We start from the raw sequence: 16,270 nt of genomic DNA on the forward strand, positions 1-16,270 counted from the left end.
GGTATAGCACTGAATAAAGCATCCAAATGCGTCTATTTGGCTGGAATTCATCCACGTTACTGTCAGCAGAGGAGTTGATGGACGTGCGCCTCGGCAAAGTCTTCAGGTGTTTGCACCTCTGAGAAATTTGTCGTCGGCATCGAATAACTGAACCCCTCAACGGCAATATATACAAAGGCATTTTATTGTTCATCGAAGACAGGGAATTAGAGCCATCAGAAATGACAACTTTATTTTTTTCATAATACATATATTTATTGCCATCGTAGTTCTGCGATTGTCGTAAAATTCGAGCCAGGTGGAATTCAGACACACGCGCAAGTTTTGGACACGGACACAGATAACAGCATAGAACTGTACACAAAATAATTACAATTTATTCAACACACTGTTTTAGCACATCCTTCACGGATGGGAATGAGCACCATATCTTTTATGAATATATATTTTTCTCTCTCTTTTTTTTTTTTCTACAGCACCAAAGAGATCCAAATAGGAAAAGGAGAGGTGAAAATTGGGTATCAAGAATAAGGCTTGTTTCCATCTCAGCCACACTATCTTTTTTTCTTTTTTTAAATTATTTTCAAAGCTTTTGCCATGTGATTCTGCCCTCACTGATGAGGGCATCAGTACCTCCTAACTGGTACATGTACACGTGACGAGTTGTTTTCTATGCCATCCTTGCTCAAAACTCGCATGTGGCATCAAATGGGTGGGTGGCACCAAGGCATGTTTCCTGTCGATTTCACATGTTATTTGTCCTAATCTCAGCCAAGAAAACAGACGGGGCCAACTTCGAATCCAAACTTCTGATTCTGATCACCAAAGTCATTAATCATTACATCAACGATAGGGACTTGGTCGATTCTCGGTGTGTTGATTTCAATCACAGTCTTTTCGTAGCCTTTTCTGGACTGTAAAGTTAAGCAGAAATTGGACAGGTTATGCAATCATTTTATAGTCTTAACACAGATGTTTTTTTTTTTTCTTAAGCTTCTGAAGCGAGATAGGAAGATAAGAAAGGAGAGTGGAAGCACAAATTTATTATTATCGATGTCATACGCTCTTCTTGTTATCACTTACGTCATGTGTGGTTTTAAATAGTGAATGCTGACACCTCCATTTAGCCATAATTACCCAACTATAATACCCAACTATGTAACATACTGCACAGTTGAAGAGAATCTTACTGAATTGATAAATACCATTAATAGGAAAACTAATGTTGGTATTGGGTTATACGCCTACATAAATAATACATCCTTATGAGTAGAATCATAATTAAAATAGATATAGGAGTTAAATGCAGGAGGTGAAAGCACTGGTGTGTATGAATTCTGTGGACAGCGATCGGCACGTTTCTACTGGAGAACCCAAAGCACCTACTTCCTCCTCTTCGTGAGCTTTGGACACGGACACAGATAACAGCATAGAACTGTACACCAAATAATTACAATTTATTCAACACACTGTTTTAGCACATCCTTCACGGATGAGAATGAGCACCATATCTTTTATGAATATATGGGAGTCAAAGGAGGGTAGTTCCTCTCCTTTGACTGGGGGCACCTGCTCACTTGTAACTGACTTATCTCCAGGCATCAGCTAAAACGGGGCTTTTGGGGGTGCTCTGTGGGCCATTTTCTTATATAGAATTCCCAGCATGTGGAAAAGATACTTCCAGAGCAGAAAAATAAGACAAATAATAGTGGCGTCTCCACTGGTGTCATATAGTGCCAACCACCAAGCCCTCACCGACAAAATACAGGGCTGAGAAGCACCTGCCGTATAAACGCTGAGTCCTTGATCTGTCATTTTCAAACCATGGATTAAGGGGGGCAACAAAATAAGGTTTTGGTGGTGGTGTTTTTTTCATTTCAAGAATACCTAGCTGCAATATTATTCAGATATCAAGAATAACTCCATAAAAATAACCCACGACCCAAGATTACCTTCTGTTGTGGCTTTAAAAATGTGTCTACCTGCCCACCTGGCATGGCTCAGTGGTTGAGCGTTGACCTATGAACAAGAGGTCATGGCTGGATCCCAGGTGAGGGCACATGCCTGGGTTGTGGGGTCCATCCCCAGTACAGGGTGTGCAGGAGGCCGCACATCAGTGATTTTCTCACATACTGTATTTCAACATGTCAGTGATTAGCAGTGAATCTTAACAACGGCCTTGCCTATGGGACTTGGGGCCACACGGAGGGCCGTGGAGCCGAGACTCACCGCGCAGCCGTCGTGCAGCGCCCTGATGTACGGGCTGTTGTCGTGGGACATCTCCTCGTCGTTGGACCCCAGGAACCGGAGCGCTTTGCCGTACCCGCCGGTGGCCGCGTCGTACCAGGCCGCGGACTGGTGGCAGTGGTAGGTGAAGTTCTGCCGCGCGGACGCCGTCAGCAGCTTCAGGAAGGTCATCTGCACCATGTTGATGGCATTGCCTTCCACGTCCAGATAGGAAAGCTGGGGACAGAAACGCCAAAGACGCGTCAAGGCTCTGCTCCTCTTCTCCGTCCTAAAGGGACTGCATCCCTGTGGACAGTGACCCGGGGAGCCAGGGGCACGGGGTGCAGCTCAGAGCCATTTTCCTTTAAGGAAAGTGTGCGCCGAGGGTCAGGGGACCCGGAGCCAGGACCTGAAGCAGTCGGGGCTGTGTTCCCACCTGAGCTGCTGTGAGCACTGCCGATCTTTGGGGAAAAATCACTATTTCTATGCTTCAGTTTCTTCATCAGAAAAAAGAAATTTGTTTCCCAAAAGCCTTTCCTTGCATATGTGTGTTTTTAATAGTAAAACAGTGAAAATTGAGGTGTCTCAGTGCGACGTAAAGTGAACTATGTTTATGTTGTTTGATGTCGCCGACTCTTAAAAATGTCACAGGATAGCAGCTGGAAGTAAATTTTTACACGCGCTCCTGCAGTTCCCATGGCGGCCATGGTCTCCTAAGGCAGCTCCGGACTTTACTGTTCAGCTCAGACCCGCCCGCTTGTCCATTCTCAGCCGATGGACTTGCTCATCCTGTACCACCAGGCACAGTGCCGGCACAGCGCAAGGGAATGTGTTGTCAGTAAACACTTGCTTTGGAGTTAGTAAGAAAAATAGTTTTAATTGGTAAAAGAGACAGTTTTTAAGACTTTGCAAAGTTATAAATTGTGTTATGGGGTATAGTCAACAGAGCTGGGCTCAGCTGAGACATATAAACTTAGATTTTTAGAAAAAATTAAATTCACCCAGATTATATTGAAATGAAATCTTATGGAAGTGAAGAACACAAAATGAAATTGTCAGAATCAAAGATACTAAGTAGATCTATTCCATCTGATGTTTCTAACATAAACCATCTTAATGATGTCTCTCAGCTAATAAAATGTATATCTTATTATTTTAGCAAACTTAGTATATCTGCATTTCTTTTGATAGAAAATTTTAGATTTCTCTAAAGTCTACACCACAGTAGTATAAGAGCCATCGGTCCTGCTTTGTATAACCAAGACCGGCACCGTCAGTGTCAAGAGAAAGGAAATTTGAGCCTCATTTACGAAGCCCTAGAGCAGTGGTTCTCAACCTTCCTAATGCCGCGACCCTTTAATACAGTTCCTCATGCTGTGGTGACCCCCAAGCATTACATTATTTTCGTTGCTACTTCATAACTGTAATTTTGCTACTGTTATGAATCATCATGTAAATATCTGATATGCAGGATGTATTTTCATTATTACAAATTGGACATAATTAAAGCATAGTGATTAATCACAAATACAATATATAATTATATAGGTGTTTTCCAGTGGTCTTAGGCGACCCCTGTGAAAGGGTCGTTCAACCCCGAAAGGGGTCGCAAACCACAGGTTGGCGACCCACAGGATGAGAACCGCTGCTCTAGAGAAACCATTGCATGTTGAGTAACAACATACCAGTTTTCCTCTCTTAAATTCACTGAACCAGCTTCCCGGCTTCTCCTTTGGCCATGATGAAATTCTCACCTGTTGCAGAAGAGCAGGGAAATCAGTCGGTAAACACCATGAACAATAACATGTGTGTACACATCGGTAATGTTCAGTAGGAGGGAGGTGCTAAAGGCCTCCTCTGGATTGCACAGAATGACACAAAGGGCCAACTTGGAGACGGATCCTGGGAATTCCCATTTAGTGAGGACGAGTCATTTTCTTGGTTTCCTTTCATTGCCGAGAGGAAGGGGAAAGAATCTGGTAAAGGCGAGCGAAGGGCTGCAGGGAACACAGCTGGGACGCCCAGCTCGCCCCTTGCCATGGATGCCCTCCCAGCGCCGCGTGGCATCAGCCGTCTGGCGATGCCACCAGCATCCACAGCCAGGGTTGAGCCCTGAAAGTCCCCCGCCAGCAACTGAGGCGGGAAGCGAGCCTGGCCATGCCCTGCTGGGAAGAATGGCCGAGTCTCTCATGGATCTGTGTGGATCGTTTTGCTTTGCAAAGAGGAGCGGCACATGCGGCTGCCTTCTGGCAGGGAACTGGAGCCATTGGTATAAGGGGGCGCATTTCCTCTTTGCCACAGGTGGGGGCTCCAGGAGCTCTGTGATGCTTCGCCGCGTCTCCCCACGCTGCACCTCTTGCCTCAGGAGATCAGGTGCACATAAAGCCGCTTGTTTTGACTTAGGGAGTTTCTGTAACTCAGACTCACGCCATTTCCTAAGAAAAATGTGGTTTATTCAGAAACCATAAAGGCAAAATTTCCCACCTGTATTGTGTTTGGAGACTATAATTATGCCAGTGAAAAATCTTTCATTATATTAATAATTAGCCTTTTGCTTTAAAGATAGAACTCCAATGTACTGATACTGCTAGGTGAAAACCAAGAAATGAGTTTGGCCCTAGCCGGTCTGGCTCAGTGGATAGAGCGTCGGCCTGTGGACTGAAGGGTCCTGGGCCCTGGTTGGGGCTCGTGTAGGAGGCAACCAATTGATATGTTTCGCTCTCTCTTTACCTCTTTTCCATTCTCTCTGAAAACCAATGGAAAAATATCCTTGGTAGAGGGAAATAAAAGAAATGGGTTTGAAGGGACTAAACATTTCAGAAGTATGCATGTGTGGTGAATACTCTTCTTTTAGTGGAAAAGTAATTCTTTATGAATCTATTTTCAGCATAATACACAGCTGCGAGTTCTAGCACGTGGTGGGTGGCATAAAGACTATTACACATGCACTGAAACCTGAGGGTCTGCTGTGTCATGGAAAGCCCTAGAATTTTAGAGAGCACACAGGTGCAAAAAGAACACACGTGGGTAAAAATACAGGAGAGAAGTATTTGTTAACGCCACACATCACTTGGTGCCTCATTCATGTTTATGCAAATGGAATGCTCTAATTACTCCGTAAGAAAAGCAGATGAATGAGAATATGACAGCGTCATTTTCCTGTTGAGTTCAATATTGCAAAAACACGGCAGAAACTGTCGCAGTCACCGCCAACGCACTGGCTTACCCCCTCGGATTTCCTGTCTGGGTAAATGCAGGTCTCGCCGCCCGACGTGAAATTGCAGTAAACCTTGAAGGAATCTCCTGAGCAGCCTTGGTTAGGATCGATCCAGTATTCGCCTGGAGGCAGGGAACAATAGGTCATGGACAAAGGTCATGGGCAAACTCATGTAGGCCTGAAAGCAACTGCATTCTGTATCCAATTTCATTAGAAAGAGAAATGAGGTAACATAAATATCCACCCGTCTTTCCCACAGGGATTTCTCGTACGTGTTCGGTCGTCTTGGGGTCGATGTTCAAAGAGGTAAAAAGTGACCCTTTTGTCTGCCTCAGAGCTGTGCCCGTACCCCAGGTCCTCTGCCCGGACACCCGTTTTCCTTCCTAGCACGCCTCTTACTTTCAGGTCTCGGCTTCCATGCCGCCTCCTCAAATAATAACCTCTATTTCTCATGTGCAATGAATCGCCCGCACACGGAGGCAGATATACACTCCACCTTAAACCCCGCCGGCATTATTTACCACTGAAGGCAGCCGAGTAGAACAGTCAGGGTATATTTTCTTGGTTTTCTCGTTGGTAACAGTGGAGGCGGTGGGAGTATCTACTCGGCCTGAAGGATTACCCGTGAGCATTACTTTACAGCGAAAACTCCTTCTTGCAGTAACTGTCCTCCTCCTCTGCACGGGGCCCGCAGAGGAAGGTGGATTCTGTGCACTTAGAGGCCGCTTTCTATTGATGCCGTTAGCTAAGTGGCGCCGAGCACTGTATCCTGTGAGTGACCCAGACGGTGGGGTCAGGTGGGTGAAGACGGTAAATAGGGATGAGCAGTAGCTCTGGTTGTTGGTGGATGGATGGAACACACTTTTTCTCCAAGCTATCCTAACTCTTAAATACTCTGCCCATTGGATCAAATACGATTCAGTTACGCTATTTCATCATGTTGATTTCACTCATATTAATGTAAAGTATGTTAGGGAATAGGATATTAATTATCATATGGTAACTTGCACATGTGTGCACACATCAACCCCATTCTGTGACTATTACAAGGCAAAGTGTATCTCTGTTATCTATAATCTTCTGAAAATGATCTTGTCATAATTTAACGAACCCTTATTTAACAGACACGGGTTTTTCAAAGCAGATCTTGCATTCCGCAGCATAAATGACTTTTTCTGTTACAAGATGGGAATTAATAAATGGTTGGCTCTCGCTTTCTTTGGAGACTGTATTAACACTTAACGAGAATGAATGAGCTGACACCCGCCTCGGAGCTGGGAGGCGCTGTACTTGGGCTGGTCATGTGTCACCGACGTACCGTCAGGGAAGTCGGGGTGGCTGAGCTGCAGGTCTTTGCACGTGCGGGCGGGGTTGGTCTGCGTGCCCATTGGAAACTTCATGTGCTCAATGTCTTGTTTCAGGGAATTGAGGGAACCGAATATTTCCTCCATCCCGTCCGAGTAGTCGAGAGTAGCGTCCCCCCCGTCAGCCTGCATGCCCTCCGTGTGTCGTCTTGTCTTCTTGGGTGACAGGATGGGTAGAGGCTGGATGACTTCCCCAGGTGGACCCTGTGAGAGAGAGGACACACAGGCCTTGTTTCCTGCGGATCTTAGTTATTGCTGGTGACGGAGCATGCATTGGCGTGGACCTCCATCACATGCCTGTTCTCATTTATTAATTAGTCCTCATTTACATGCCTTATCCCCACAATTAGCTTTCAGTCCCTGAAGATAGAGCACCACTTTAAGGCTCTTGTGCTAAGGAGGTACCTACTGTGCTTGATGATACTTCAGTCTTATACAAATACACCTTAGCTTGTTTCAAACATTTATAAATGAACAAACTCAAAAGAACTGCCACCAGACTTGCATTTACACCAAATCATTGATCCATACCGTTATGGGTTGAACTGTGTCCCACAAGAACCCACATGTAGAAGTCTGGAGGGCCAGCACCTCGGGAGAGGACTTTTATTTGGAAATGGGGTTGCTGTGCATAGAATTAGTGAAGTAACAGAGCAGCAGGGTGGGTCCTAGACTGGCCTCCTTGGAGTCAGGGAAGATGGGGGCACAGAGACCGGCCTGGACAGAAGTCAGCGCGAAGAGGCGTCAGGAGAAGACAGCCACCCACGCGCCGGGCGGGAGGCCTCCCTCGGACCTGGCCCCACCGCCTCGGAAAGGACCTGTGGGCGCTCTGGTCGAGGGCTTGGGCCCCTGGGACTGCTGGACAGTAAGATCCTGTTGGGGAAGCGCACTGCTCCCCCTCCAGCTGGGAAGCAAGCCCCCCACAGGGCCTGAAGCCTGGACAGGCCAGCGTTCACCCGTGGGGGTGACTCATCGCTTTTCTTATCATTAGACGCAGCAGGAGGACAATGCCCATCTCAGCGCTGTTTGCCCTGAGTGTCAGATATGCACGTATCTGTGTGGCAGACCATCAGCTGCTTTCATGAAAACCTGACATCAAATAGATGAGTTTCTTAAGAAACTAGTAAGAACAGGACTCCCCGAATAGAGATATAATGAAAGCATCTCTATTCACACAGCGAAGCCAACGCCAGGACAAGCCTCGGCCTGCAGACTGAGAGCTTCCTGAACGTGGCTGCTCCCCCTCACATTTGGAGGTGTCGTCTCGGGACCCTAAGAGCCACGAGGCCACTCTCGCCTCCACGCACTCACCGGAGGCCCGGGGGGCCCTGGCAGACCACTGTCGCCCTTCTGGCCGGCAGGTCCCTGTGGAAAAGGAACAGGAACAAGATGAACAGAGACCAAGGCACGGGAGGCGGCCTCGCTGCCACGGGCCGAGGGCGCAGGTACTCACCGTGGAGCCTTTGTTCCCCTTGGGACCTTGAGGGCCCTGGAAAACGCAAGAGCAAATCACAGAGATGAGGAGGGTGTGTGTCTCTTTGGGGCATCTGTACGTTTACTTTAGAAAACTCTCTTTCCTGGTACTTACTGGTAAGCCTGGAGGACCAGGGGGCCCGATGGGACCAGCAGGGCCTGGAATCCCCTAGGAGAGAGGCAGCCGCGTTAGAGGGTTTTTCTCAGCCGTCACAGTGTCCTGTTTGCATGGCAGCCACAGCGCCACACGCAGAGGACGCAGAAATACGTGGGAAGAGCTTACGTTTCCCATTGTCTGTCTAAGAAGTCACTTTGCAAGATAGTCTATTTCGTGTTGCTTCAGTGTCTGCATACATATTCATGTTCCTGCAGCCTTCAGAATAATGATTTGCAAGTGTTGGGGATCAATACCTGTGAGTGCAATTAACTACTGAACTGTAATTTCTGTGCTTCGAACTTGTCATGCTTTTAATTTATTTATTCTAAGGTGAAATAAATTTCTTTTTGAAAACACTACTGACTCCAGGAGATTAGAATAAAGACGCTCTGAATCGCCCCCTCGGTCAAGTAGAAAGGCTGTGCACGCGCTGTGTGTGTGTATCGCTGGGATGGGCAGGAAAGCAATGTCCTTCCTCACCCCATCGCCCTTCGCTCCTGGGGATCCCTGGGTCCCGGGCAGCCCTCTGTCACCCTTCTCGCCTTGTTCCCCTGGAGGCCCGATCAGGCCAATCAAACCAGGATGCCCCTGTGGGAGGCAGAGAAAAGAAGTGTTAACACTACAGACATCACAGCCCGGCAGTCACTTATAGTCATAAAATAATTGCACATTGAACTTGTGAAACGAAACTTGAACTTTCTGAAAAGGCTGTGGGATGAAGACCCGCTCTGCCCACACCTCACACGATCATTTCCTGCACCTGTGGCAGGGCATACTTTCTAAAAGTAGCCTCTTCGGTGTTTCCTTTACTGACAGGGAATTCCCTCAACCGCAGGACCAACAATAACCAGATGTGAGATGCTGGTGAAGAGAGTCATTGTTTCAATAAGCATCTGATTTTATGCGAAATGACTAAGAGAGATAGGGGAACTTGAAAATAATCCAGAAATATTCATGCCATTCCGAAAAAGGCTTATTTTACAAAAGAATTATTTGGTGCAGCTCAGTATACATTTTGGGAGATCAAATTATTATTCTGATCTATAAGATAGTCTGTTCAAATTTTTACTTCCATGTTCAAAGCATAAAAGCGGGCCTTTTGCTATTCCCTACGTTTACTTCTGAATTCCTATTTTAGCATAACCTCACGCTCTCTCCGTACGTCCCTACAGGGGCACTGAGAAAAGGCGACACTGCATTCTGGTACCTTCTTCATGCGACTCTCTGTGTACTGCCTCTTGTCTAAATCCATCTGGAGAGCTAAGGACTGACTGCATTGTCCTCGGTTAGAACAGTAAAGACAGTCTTTGAAATCCCCCTTTCGGTGCTTTTAATCTGCAAACGTACTGTCTCTGCTACTAGAGTATGAAAACTGTAGGAGCACAGACTTATTCTCACCTTCTCGCCCTTGGAGCCAGGGTCCCCTTTGAGGCCAGGTAATCCGGGGGGTCCCTACATAATGAGAAATCACAGACACTCAGAGCGGGTGTGAATGAGGGAATCACCTTACTACCCCCAGAGCAAGTTCAGTTTGGGTAACTCTGCCAACTTAATCTTGACCAAGTTTAAAAAATAATAATGACCAGCATTTATTTTTCAGAATTCCAAACTATTGTGCACATTTAAAACTCCGTGGTTGACTATTTAACCATAACAATAAAATATATTAATGATCATTTTGATTAAATAAATATGAAGACAGAAATAATAGTTGTTTCAGTTGAGAAGGGTAAATTGTTAATTGCACTAATTTTAGAAGAAGGGGTTTCCAAATAACATCTATTCAATCAAATATTTTGACATTAAACTCAAATTCAAAGATTATGCTATTTCTAGTAAAATTTTAACCTCAATGTGGCATACACTCGGGAGAAAGGTCGCGGTGGGTGGGAAAGCGGGTAGGAGGCTGTTTGCTGGGCACGGGTAGTGTAGTGGCTACTCCTCTAGCCTGGAGCCAGTCACTCACTAGTTGGGTAAACTTGGCGTCTGTCACTTATTATCTCTGAGCTTTATGTAGAAAAGTGTTCTAATAATAACAACCGTGTCACAGGATTGTTGTCATGAAAGAAAAGCCAGTCCTACAAAAGCACTGCCTAAACTGGAGTACAATGTAACTATTAATTATTATTCCTTTTTGCTATGCCAATCGGCTTCCTCATCGCAGTCTAACAGAACCAGCGAAAGTGCCAAAAAACAAAAAAAAGAAGAAACCCTAGGAATTCTAATTGCTTGGGCTTCATGGGAACTATACCAGACATTTATTTGTGTTTCTAATGCATTTTAAATCGTTTCTATGAATATTATTCATGAAGGAGGTACAGGAAATTCTTCCTTAATACCTCTAAGCTAATAATCTCTATGAAATTACAATATCGAAGGAGGAATTTGCCAGGCAAAAACCAGTTTCGAGTCATTTCCATCCGCTGGAAATAGAAAGCGGGGAAGATCTGATATGAGCAGTAGTTATAACTAACCCTCTGAACCGGGGACACATCAGAATACTAACTCTGCATTTAAAGCTGTTATTCCAAGTGGACATAGTTCCTAGTTCCCCTTTAGGATACTGAAAATGGAAAAACCCTAGAGAAATACATAATTCATAAGTAACACAGTGAACGAGAAAACGGGGGGTACGTTCTTAAGTGTCTGGAACACACAGACATTCCCTGCAGGGCCGGGCTTTGATAAACATCACAAAACTCCACTGCCTTAACGTTGCCAGGCGCTGCGATATTGTGAAATAATATTTAATTTGGTCAAAAGCAAGCATTAGGTTGTTTGAACATGCTAATCACTATGGAACACTGCACACCTCGACCTGCTTACAGAGAGTTTAAATGTAGCATAAAAATAAAATCAAACTGCAGTTTAGTAACCAGGCTACCAATTACTCAGCCTTTGTGGTTTCAAAGAGAATGCTGTGGGTTCTTTTATTGATCAGCCTGTGGAGGGAGGGAACGTGAGGTAGGTCTAGGGCAGTGGTTCTCAACCTTCCTAACGCCGCGGCCCTTTAATACAGCTCCTCCTGCTGCGGTGACCCCCAATTTCATTGTGACAAACTGAACATAATTTAAACATAGTGATTAATCAAAAAACAATATGTAATTATATATATGTGTTCCGATGGTCTTAGGCGACCCCTGTGAAAGGGTCGTTTGACCCCCAAAGGGGGGGTCGCGACCCACAAGTTGAGAACCGCTGTTCTAAGGTAAACATGTCCAAAGATGAACACTGAGCAATGTTTCAGCGACACTGGAATGAATGAAACACAAATAAAAGCTTAGACCCAGAGCAGAGATGCTCACCTGCCTTCAAAAACTACAACAGTTCATTAAACAGCCTAACATCCAGAACAGAGGCTGTGACTGTTCTCATGTTACAATGAGGAACTTTCCTAAAGCCGCTCAGCCAGGCAGTGGGAGCGCTTGGTTTCGAAACCTGGGAGCTTGGCTCCAGGCTCAGTGACCTTCACCATGATCCGCTCCTCCTGGCTCAGATCAAAAGAGTTGCTCACAAAAGTCAATCTCCGTTAGCTGAGTCTGAAAGATCATTAAACGGCCATGACAGACACCCTAGAGATGACTTCTCCCGCTCTCACCTTCTGAGGACCAAGCAGCATCTTCATTAAAATTAGATATCACAGTCAAACGCGGTGAAAAAGCAACAATATGTCCTTAAAACGAGCAGCCGGAGACGGGTGGGCACCCAAGCTCTCAACCTGTCCCTTTCCCGGCCACACTGGGCCCGAATGGGAATGGGTTTGAGGAGGTCAGCCCCTCCCTCGCTCTGTAAACCACGTTTACCTAAGAGCCGCCTCGGGTGGCCTGTCTGGTTTATTTTTAATATAACCATTTAGCCGGAGGACGTCTCCCACATGATTGTTTTTTATTTCATCCAGGAAAAAGGTCAGAATACTTACTGGAAAAATCTGAAATAACAAGAAAAAAATCCCTGGCGAAGTTTAGGGTGACATTAAGGCAAAGTGCTTTCTTTCTCTAGGTCGGACTCTCCAGCCAGGAGCAGCCCGTATTCATGGAGAATGTTCCCCAAATAGTGCAGACAGCAGGGCGGTGGGGGGAGGCGGGGCAGGGCTGGCCCAGGGCCTGTGAGGTGGCGTGCTGACTTGATAATCTCCTGCTTGAAGTCACTCAAAACTTGGTAACTTTTATTCAGTCACTAAAATAACTGATCTTTAACTTCTCAGAGAAAGTTAAAAGACACTCATGTTAGAGGAAATTTTGGTGACATTTTTACTAAAAGGAATGACCCCAATAATTCCTGGAATAATTAAAATTGTGAGACCCAGTTTAATGGCTTTCTAAGTATGTAAATGTCTCTGAGATGATTAACATATTCGTGATCAGCAGCGTTTTGTAGAATTTAAGTTACTATATGGAAGTCCTTGCTTATTTAAAGTAGTGAGCGTCACTCACAGAGCCTTCAGGACTGAGCCAATGCTGCTCTTTTGAATGCAGGGCCCGGAAAGGCAGGCAACCGCACGCATGTGCGAAACTGTCCGCGTTTGGAAAACGACCTGGCCAGGCCATTGGTGGCATTTTATTCGGAGGGGAAACATTTTTTTCATCCAAGGACAGAACAAAGGAAAGATCTAATCAAGGGGCATATTTTCAAAAGAACCTATCAGTTAGATTTATTTTCCTCTTCTCCAGTGTAAGGCACTTCCTTGAATGTTGCACAAAATAGAGAGCAGGTTATAAGCTAGAATAACGGAAACTGTAGCTCATAAACGATTTCGTTTCTGGAATTCTCCCCTCCTAACAGGAAGGATGCTACTCACCAAGGGACCGGGAGGCCCGTCTTGGCCTGCAGCTCCGGGGAGACCTTGTTCTCCCTGTGAAAAATAAACAGGATTAATTTCTTAAATGAACAAACATATTTCTTTTATTTTGAGTCCCTCACATGGAGAACTCCTACAATTGTAAGCTCTTGAGTCTTCTCCCTTTGTGTGGCGTTTGTCTACAGGCACAGGCGTGTGCAAGCGCACACACACACACACACGCACGCACGCACGCTAGATATTAAAATATGACATCTTTGTGATCATAGGATTTCGTTTTCTACTCTGCCTTTCTGAGTTAGAATTTCACCATGAACTAATTAAATAAATGACATACTGAAATATTTAAGATTTTCATTATTACATATTTCCCGAATTCCCTTCAAACATCCACACTCTAATATATAAAATAGTGCTGACACGAACATTTTCATTTAGAATTGTGTTGTGTGTTTTTTGTTTGTTTTTTAAATAAAACATCACAGATGCTCACCACAGGCCCGGGGATGCCCCGCAGGCCCTCCGGACCGGGCTTCCCGGCGGGGCCCTGAGGCCCAACTGGGCCAGTCTTCCCGGCAGGTCCTTCGGCACCTGCTTCCCCCTGTGAGAAAATACAACACAGACACACGTGACCAGTGAGGAAACATGTCTTGTTATTTCATGGAAAGTGTTAAGTCTAAAAAAAGTGTCAATCTAGACGTTGGCCGTGTATGCAAAGCCGTGTAGGCATCAGCTTTGCATACGTAAGACCTACACCGCCGGCCTTACCTTGGCGCCCTTCTCCCCTTGCCGTCCCTCTGCACCTGCTGCTCCCGGAGGACCCTGCAAACATTACACAGTCAGACCTCCTCTGCACTTACAGGGCCACACAGTCAGGCCTCCTCTGCACTTACCGGGCCACACAGTCAGGCCTCCTCTGCACTTACCGGGCCACACAGTCAGGCCTCCTCTGCACTTACCGGGCCACACAGTCAGGCCTCCTCTGCACTTACCGGGCCACACAGTCAGGCCTCCTCTGCACTTACAGGGCCACCTGGGACAGAACAATCTCTGCATTCCTAAATCTGTGGCCAACTGATGTAGGGAAGAGTCATTGATGCTGCATAACCTCATATTCAGAGTATCAAAGAAAACGTTCTGAGCTAGAAATTAGACATTATAATCCCCATGAGATTTACATTTTGTTCCTAATAATTGTGCCGCATTATTCATGTCTTCACTTTCGGCATTTCCTAGAAACCTTTCAACTTGACACCAACAGGGCTCCGGCTTTGAGAGCCCGCCACAGTAACATCCACACGTAAGTATCCGTAATAACCTTATTCTAAGGCCTGTAAAACTGACAATTACTAAGGAATATTTATTTCATGTCCACTTGTTAATTGAATTTGTATTGTTACTTTAACAAGCATGCAATGCCAGGTGATGAATTTTCTGCACCAGTTCAGACACAAGTCCTGAAAGTTTAAATGAGTGATCTCAAGAAAATTGCATTCATTTTCCCCCCAGACTCTCTTGTTTACTTCAATTTTTGCGATGAGTTGTGCTCAGAGTCAGGGGCTGAGACTGAGGTTGGGGAAAGTAGTGGAGATGGCGCTTTTTACGGCAATCATGTTTATGTTAACCAGCTCCAGAAATTACTTTTCAGCAAAATGCATGGAACAAACTTGGTTTTCGAACAGCTGTGAGGCTAACTCGGGTCTTAGCATTTCACAGCTTATTGACAGCAGCTATACACTCTTCTAGTGCCTGAAGGAAATACACTTCTGTTCTCAAGTATTACCAATGCATGACGGGGTGTCCGTGTACTACAAATGACAACTTAATTCCCCTACTTGTTCAATAACTGTTAGAGTGTTGAATGTCAGTATCACCGCCACTTGCCACATTCTGATCAATATTCTATTAGGAAGGCTTCTGTGTGGGATTCACTCATGGAAAAAATGGTAATACGTGTGAATGCATGTCTTGCCATTGCTCCTTCGGCACTGGGGAGCCGGAGCTAATGGCTGTTGGTCTGTCTTTCCGGGTCTCCAGTGTGGGGAGACCAAAGAGAGGAGGAACGTTGCTGCCACAAAGCAGAGACAAAGCTTACTTAAGCTTTCATGTTCTGGTGACTGAAGGAGCGAGTGAGAGGAGGAAGGGAAAAGAGGCATTTGGTCAATGAAGAGAAACTGCATTCCAAGAAGATACTTACTACAAACCAAATTCATTTCTGTCAGAGCGAAATGCCTGTAAATATCAACTCACATTTATGTTGCTGGGAGGCCAAAGGAAAACCTACTACACTCTGTCTACGAAGATGGGTGTGTGAAAATGCCCCTAAAATTCAGCTACCAGGGGGAACAGCTCGGTCCCTTTGGATTTCTTAGGAAGACCGAGCCCAAGAAATACACTGAGTGGCCAGATTCTTATGGCCACCCCATCAGGACTTCGTTGGGCCACCTTTTGCCTTCAGTACTGCGGCAATTCTTCTTGGCACTGACTCCACGAGATGTTGAAAGGTGATGCGAGGGATCGGACACCATGCCTGAATAGCAGTGTCCAGTCTGTGAGATTTGATGGTTGTGGAACCAGCTGCCTGATGGCTCTTTCAACTTCGTCCCACAAATGCTATACGCCATCAACATGATAGGATGAACTTGATCAGCAACAATACTTATGTATGTTGTTCTATTCAGACGTTTATAATGATCTGGCCCTCTAGCAACTTCAGCGCGAAATTATAGCTAATTTGCCTACAAACGTCAGGTGGTCATAATAATCTGGCCACTCAGTGTATACTTGGTGTTTCCCACCTGTCCACGCACAGAGTATGTGGCAAAGAGACTAGAGGAGGAGCAGGCCTAAACACTGCGAGAGGCGGGTCCACAGAAGCTGTTACAAAACAGCACAGCAGTAAGGACAGGGAGGGAACTCTAGCACCTGCTGGAACCAACATCTCAGCAAGGGCTCTGTGTGTATCTCACTGTAGTCTTCTGTTAAAATCCTCCCTCCGCTTCCAAATCAGAGACGTTTGCCCATGGAAAGCGATC

At 45.7% G+C, this 16,270-nt stretch overlaps 1 protein-coding gene across 1 annotated transcript in view; it reads right to left on the reverse strand.

Moving 5' to 3' along the window:
* Window positions 1–359: 359 nt before the first annotated feature.
* Window positions 360–16,270, reverse strand: part of COL11A1 (collagen type XI alpha 1) — a 126,235-nt gene continuing 110,324 nt past the window's right edge. The window contains exons 57-69 of the mRNA XM_015563513.1: window positions 14,004–14,057; window positions 13,729–13,836; window positions 13,236–13,289; window positions 9,836–9,889; window positions 8,918–9,025; window positions 8,396–8,449; window positions 8,261–8,296; window positions 8,119–8,172; window positions 6,762–7,011; window positions 5,453–5,565; window positions 3,912–3,980; window positions 2,230–2,463; window positions 360–914 (exon numbers count right to left, since the gene is read on the reverse strand). Of these exons, the coding sequence (XP_015418999.1) occupies window positions 768–914; window positions 2,230–2,463; window positions 3,912–3,980; window positions 5,453–5,565; window positions 6,762–7,011; window positions 8,119–8,172; window positions 8,261–8,296; window positions 8,396–8,449; window positions 8,918–9,025; window positions 9,836–9,889; window positions 13,236–13,289; window positions 13,729–13,836; window positions 14,004–14,057 (1,335 nt within the window). The 3' untranslated portion in view covers window positions 360–767. The remainder of the gene's footprint in view (window positions 915–2,229; window positions 2,464–3,911; window positions 3,981–5,452; window positions 5,566–6,761; window positions 7,012–8,118; window positions 8,173–8,260; window positions 8,297–8,395; window positions 8,450–8,917; window positions 9,026–9,835; window positions 9,890–13,235; window positions 13,290–13,728; window positions 13,837–14,003; window positions 14,058–16,270) is intronic.

The sequence above is a fragment of the Myotis davidii genome, unplaced genomic scaffold, assembly GCF_000327345.1.
Source record: "Myotis davidii unplaced genomic scaffold, ASM32734v1 scaffold217, whole genome shotgun sequence".
NCBI classification, from domain to species: domain Eukaryota; kingdom Metazoa; phylum Chordata; class Mammalia; order Chiroptera; family Vespertilionidae; genus Myotis; species Myotis davidii.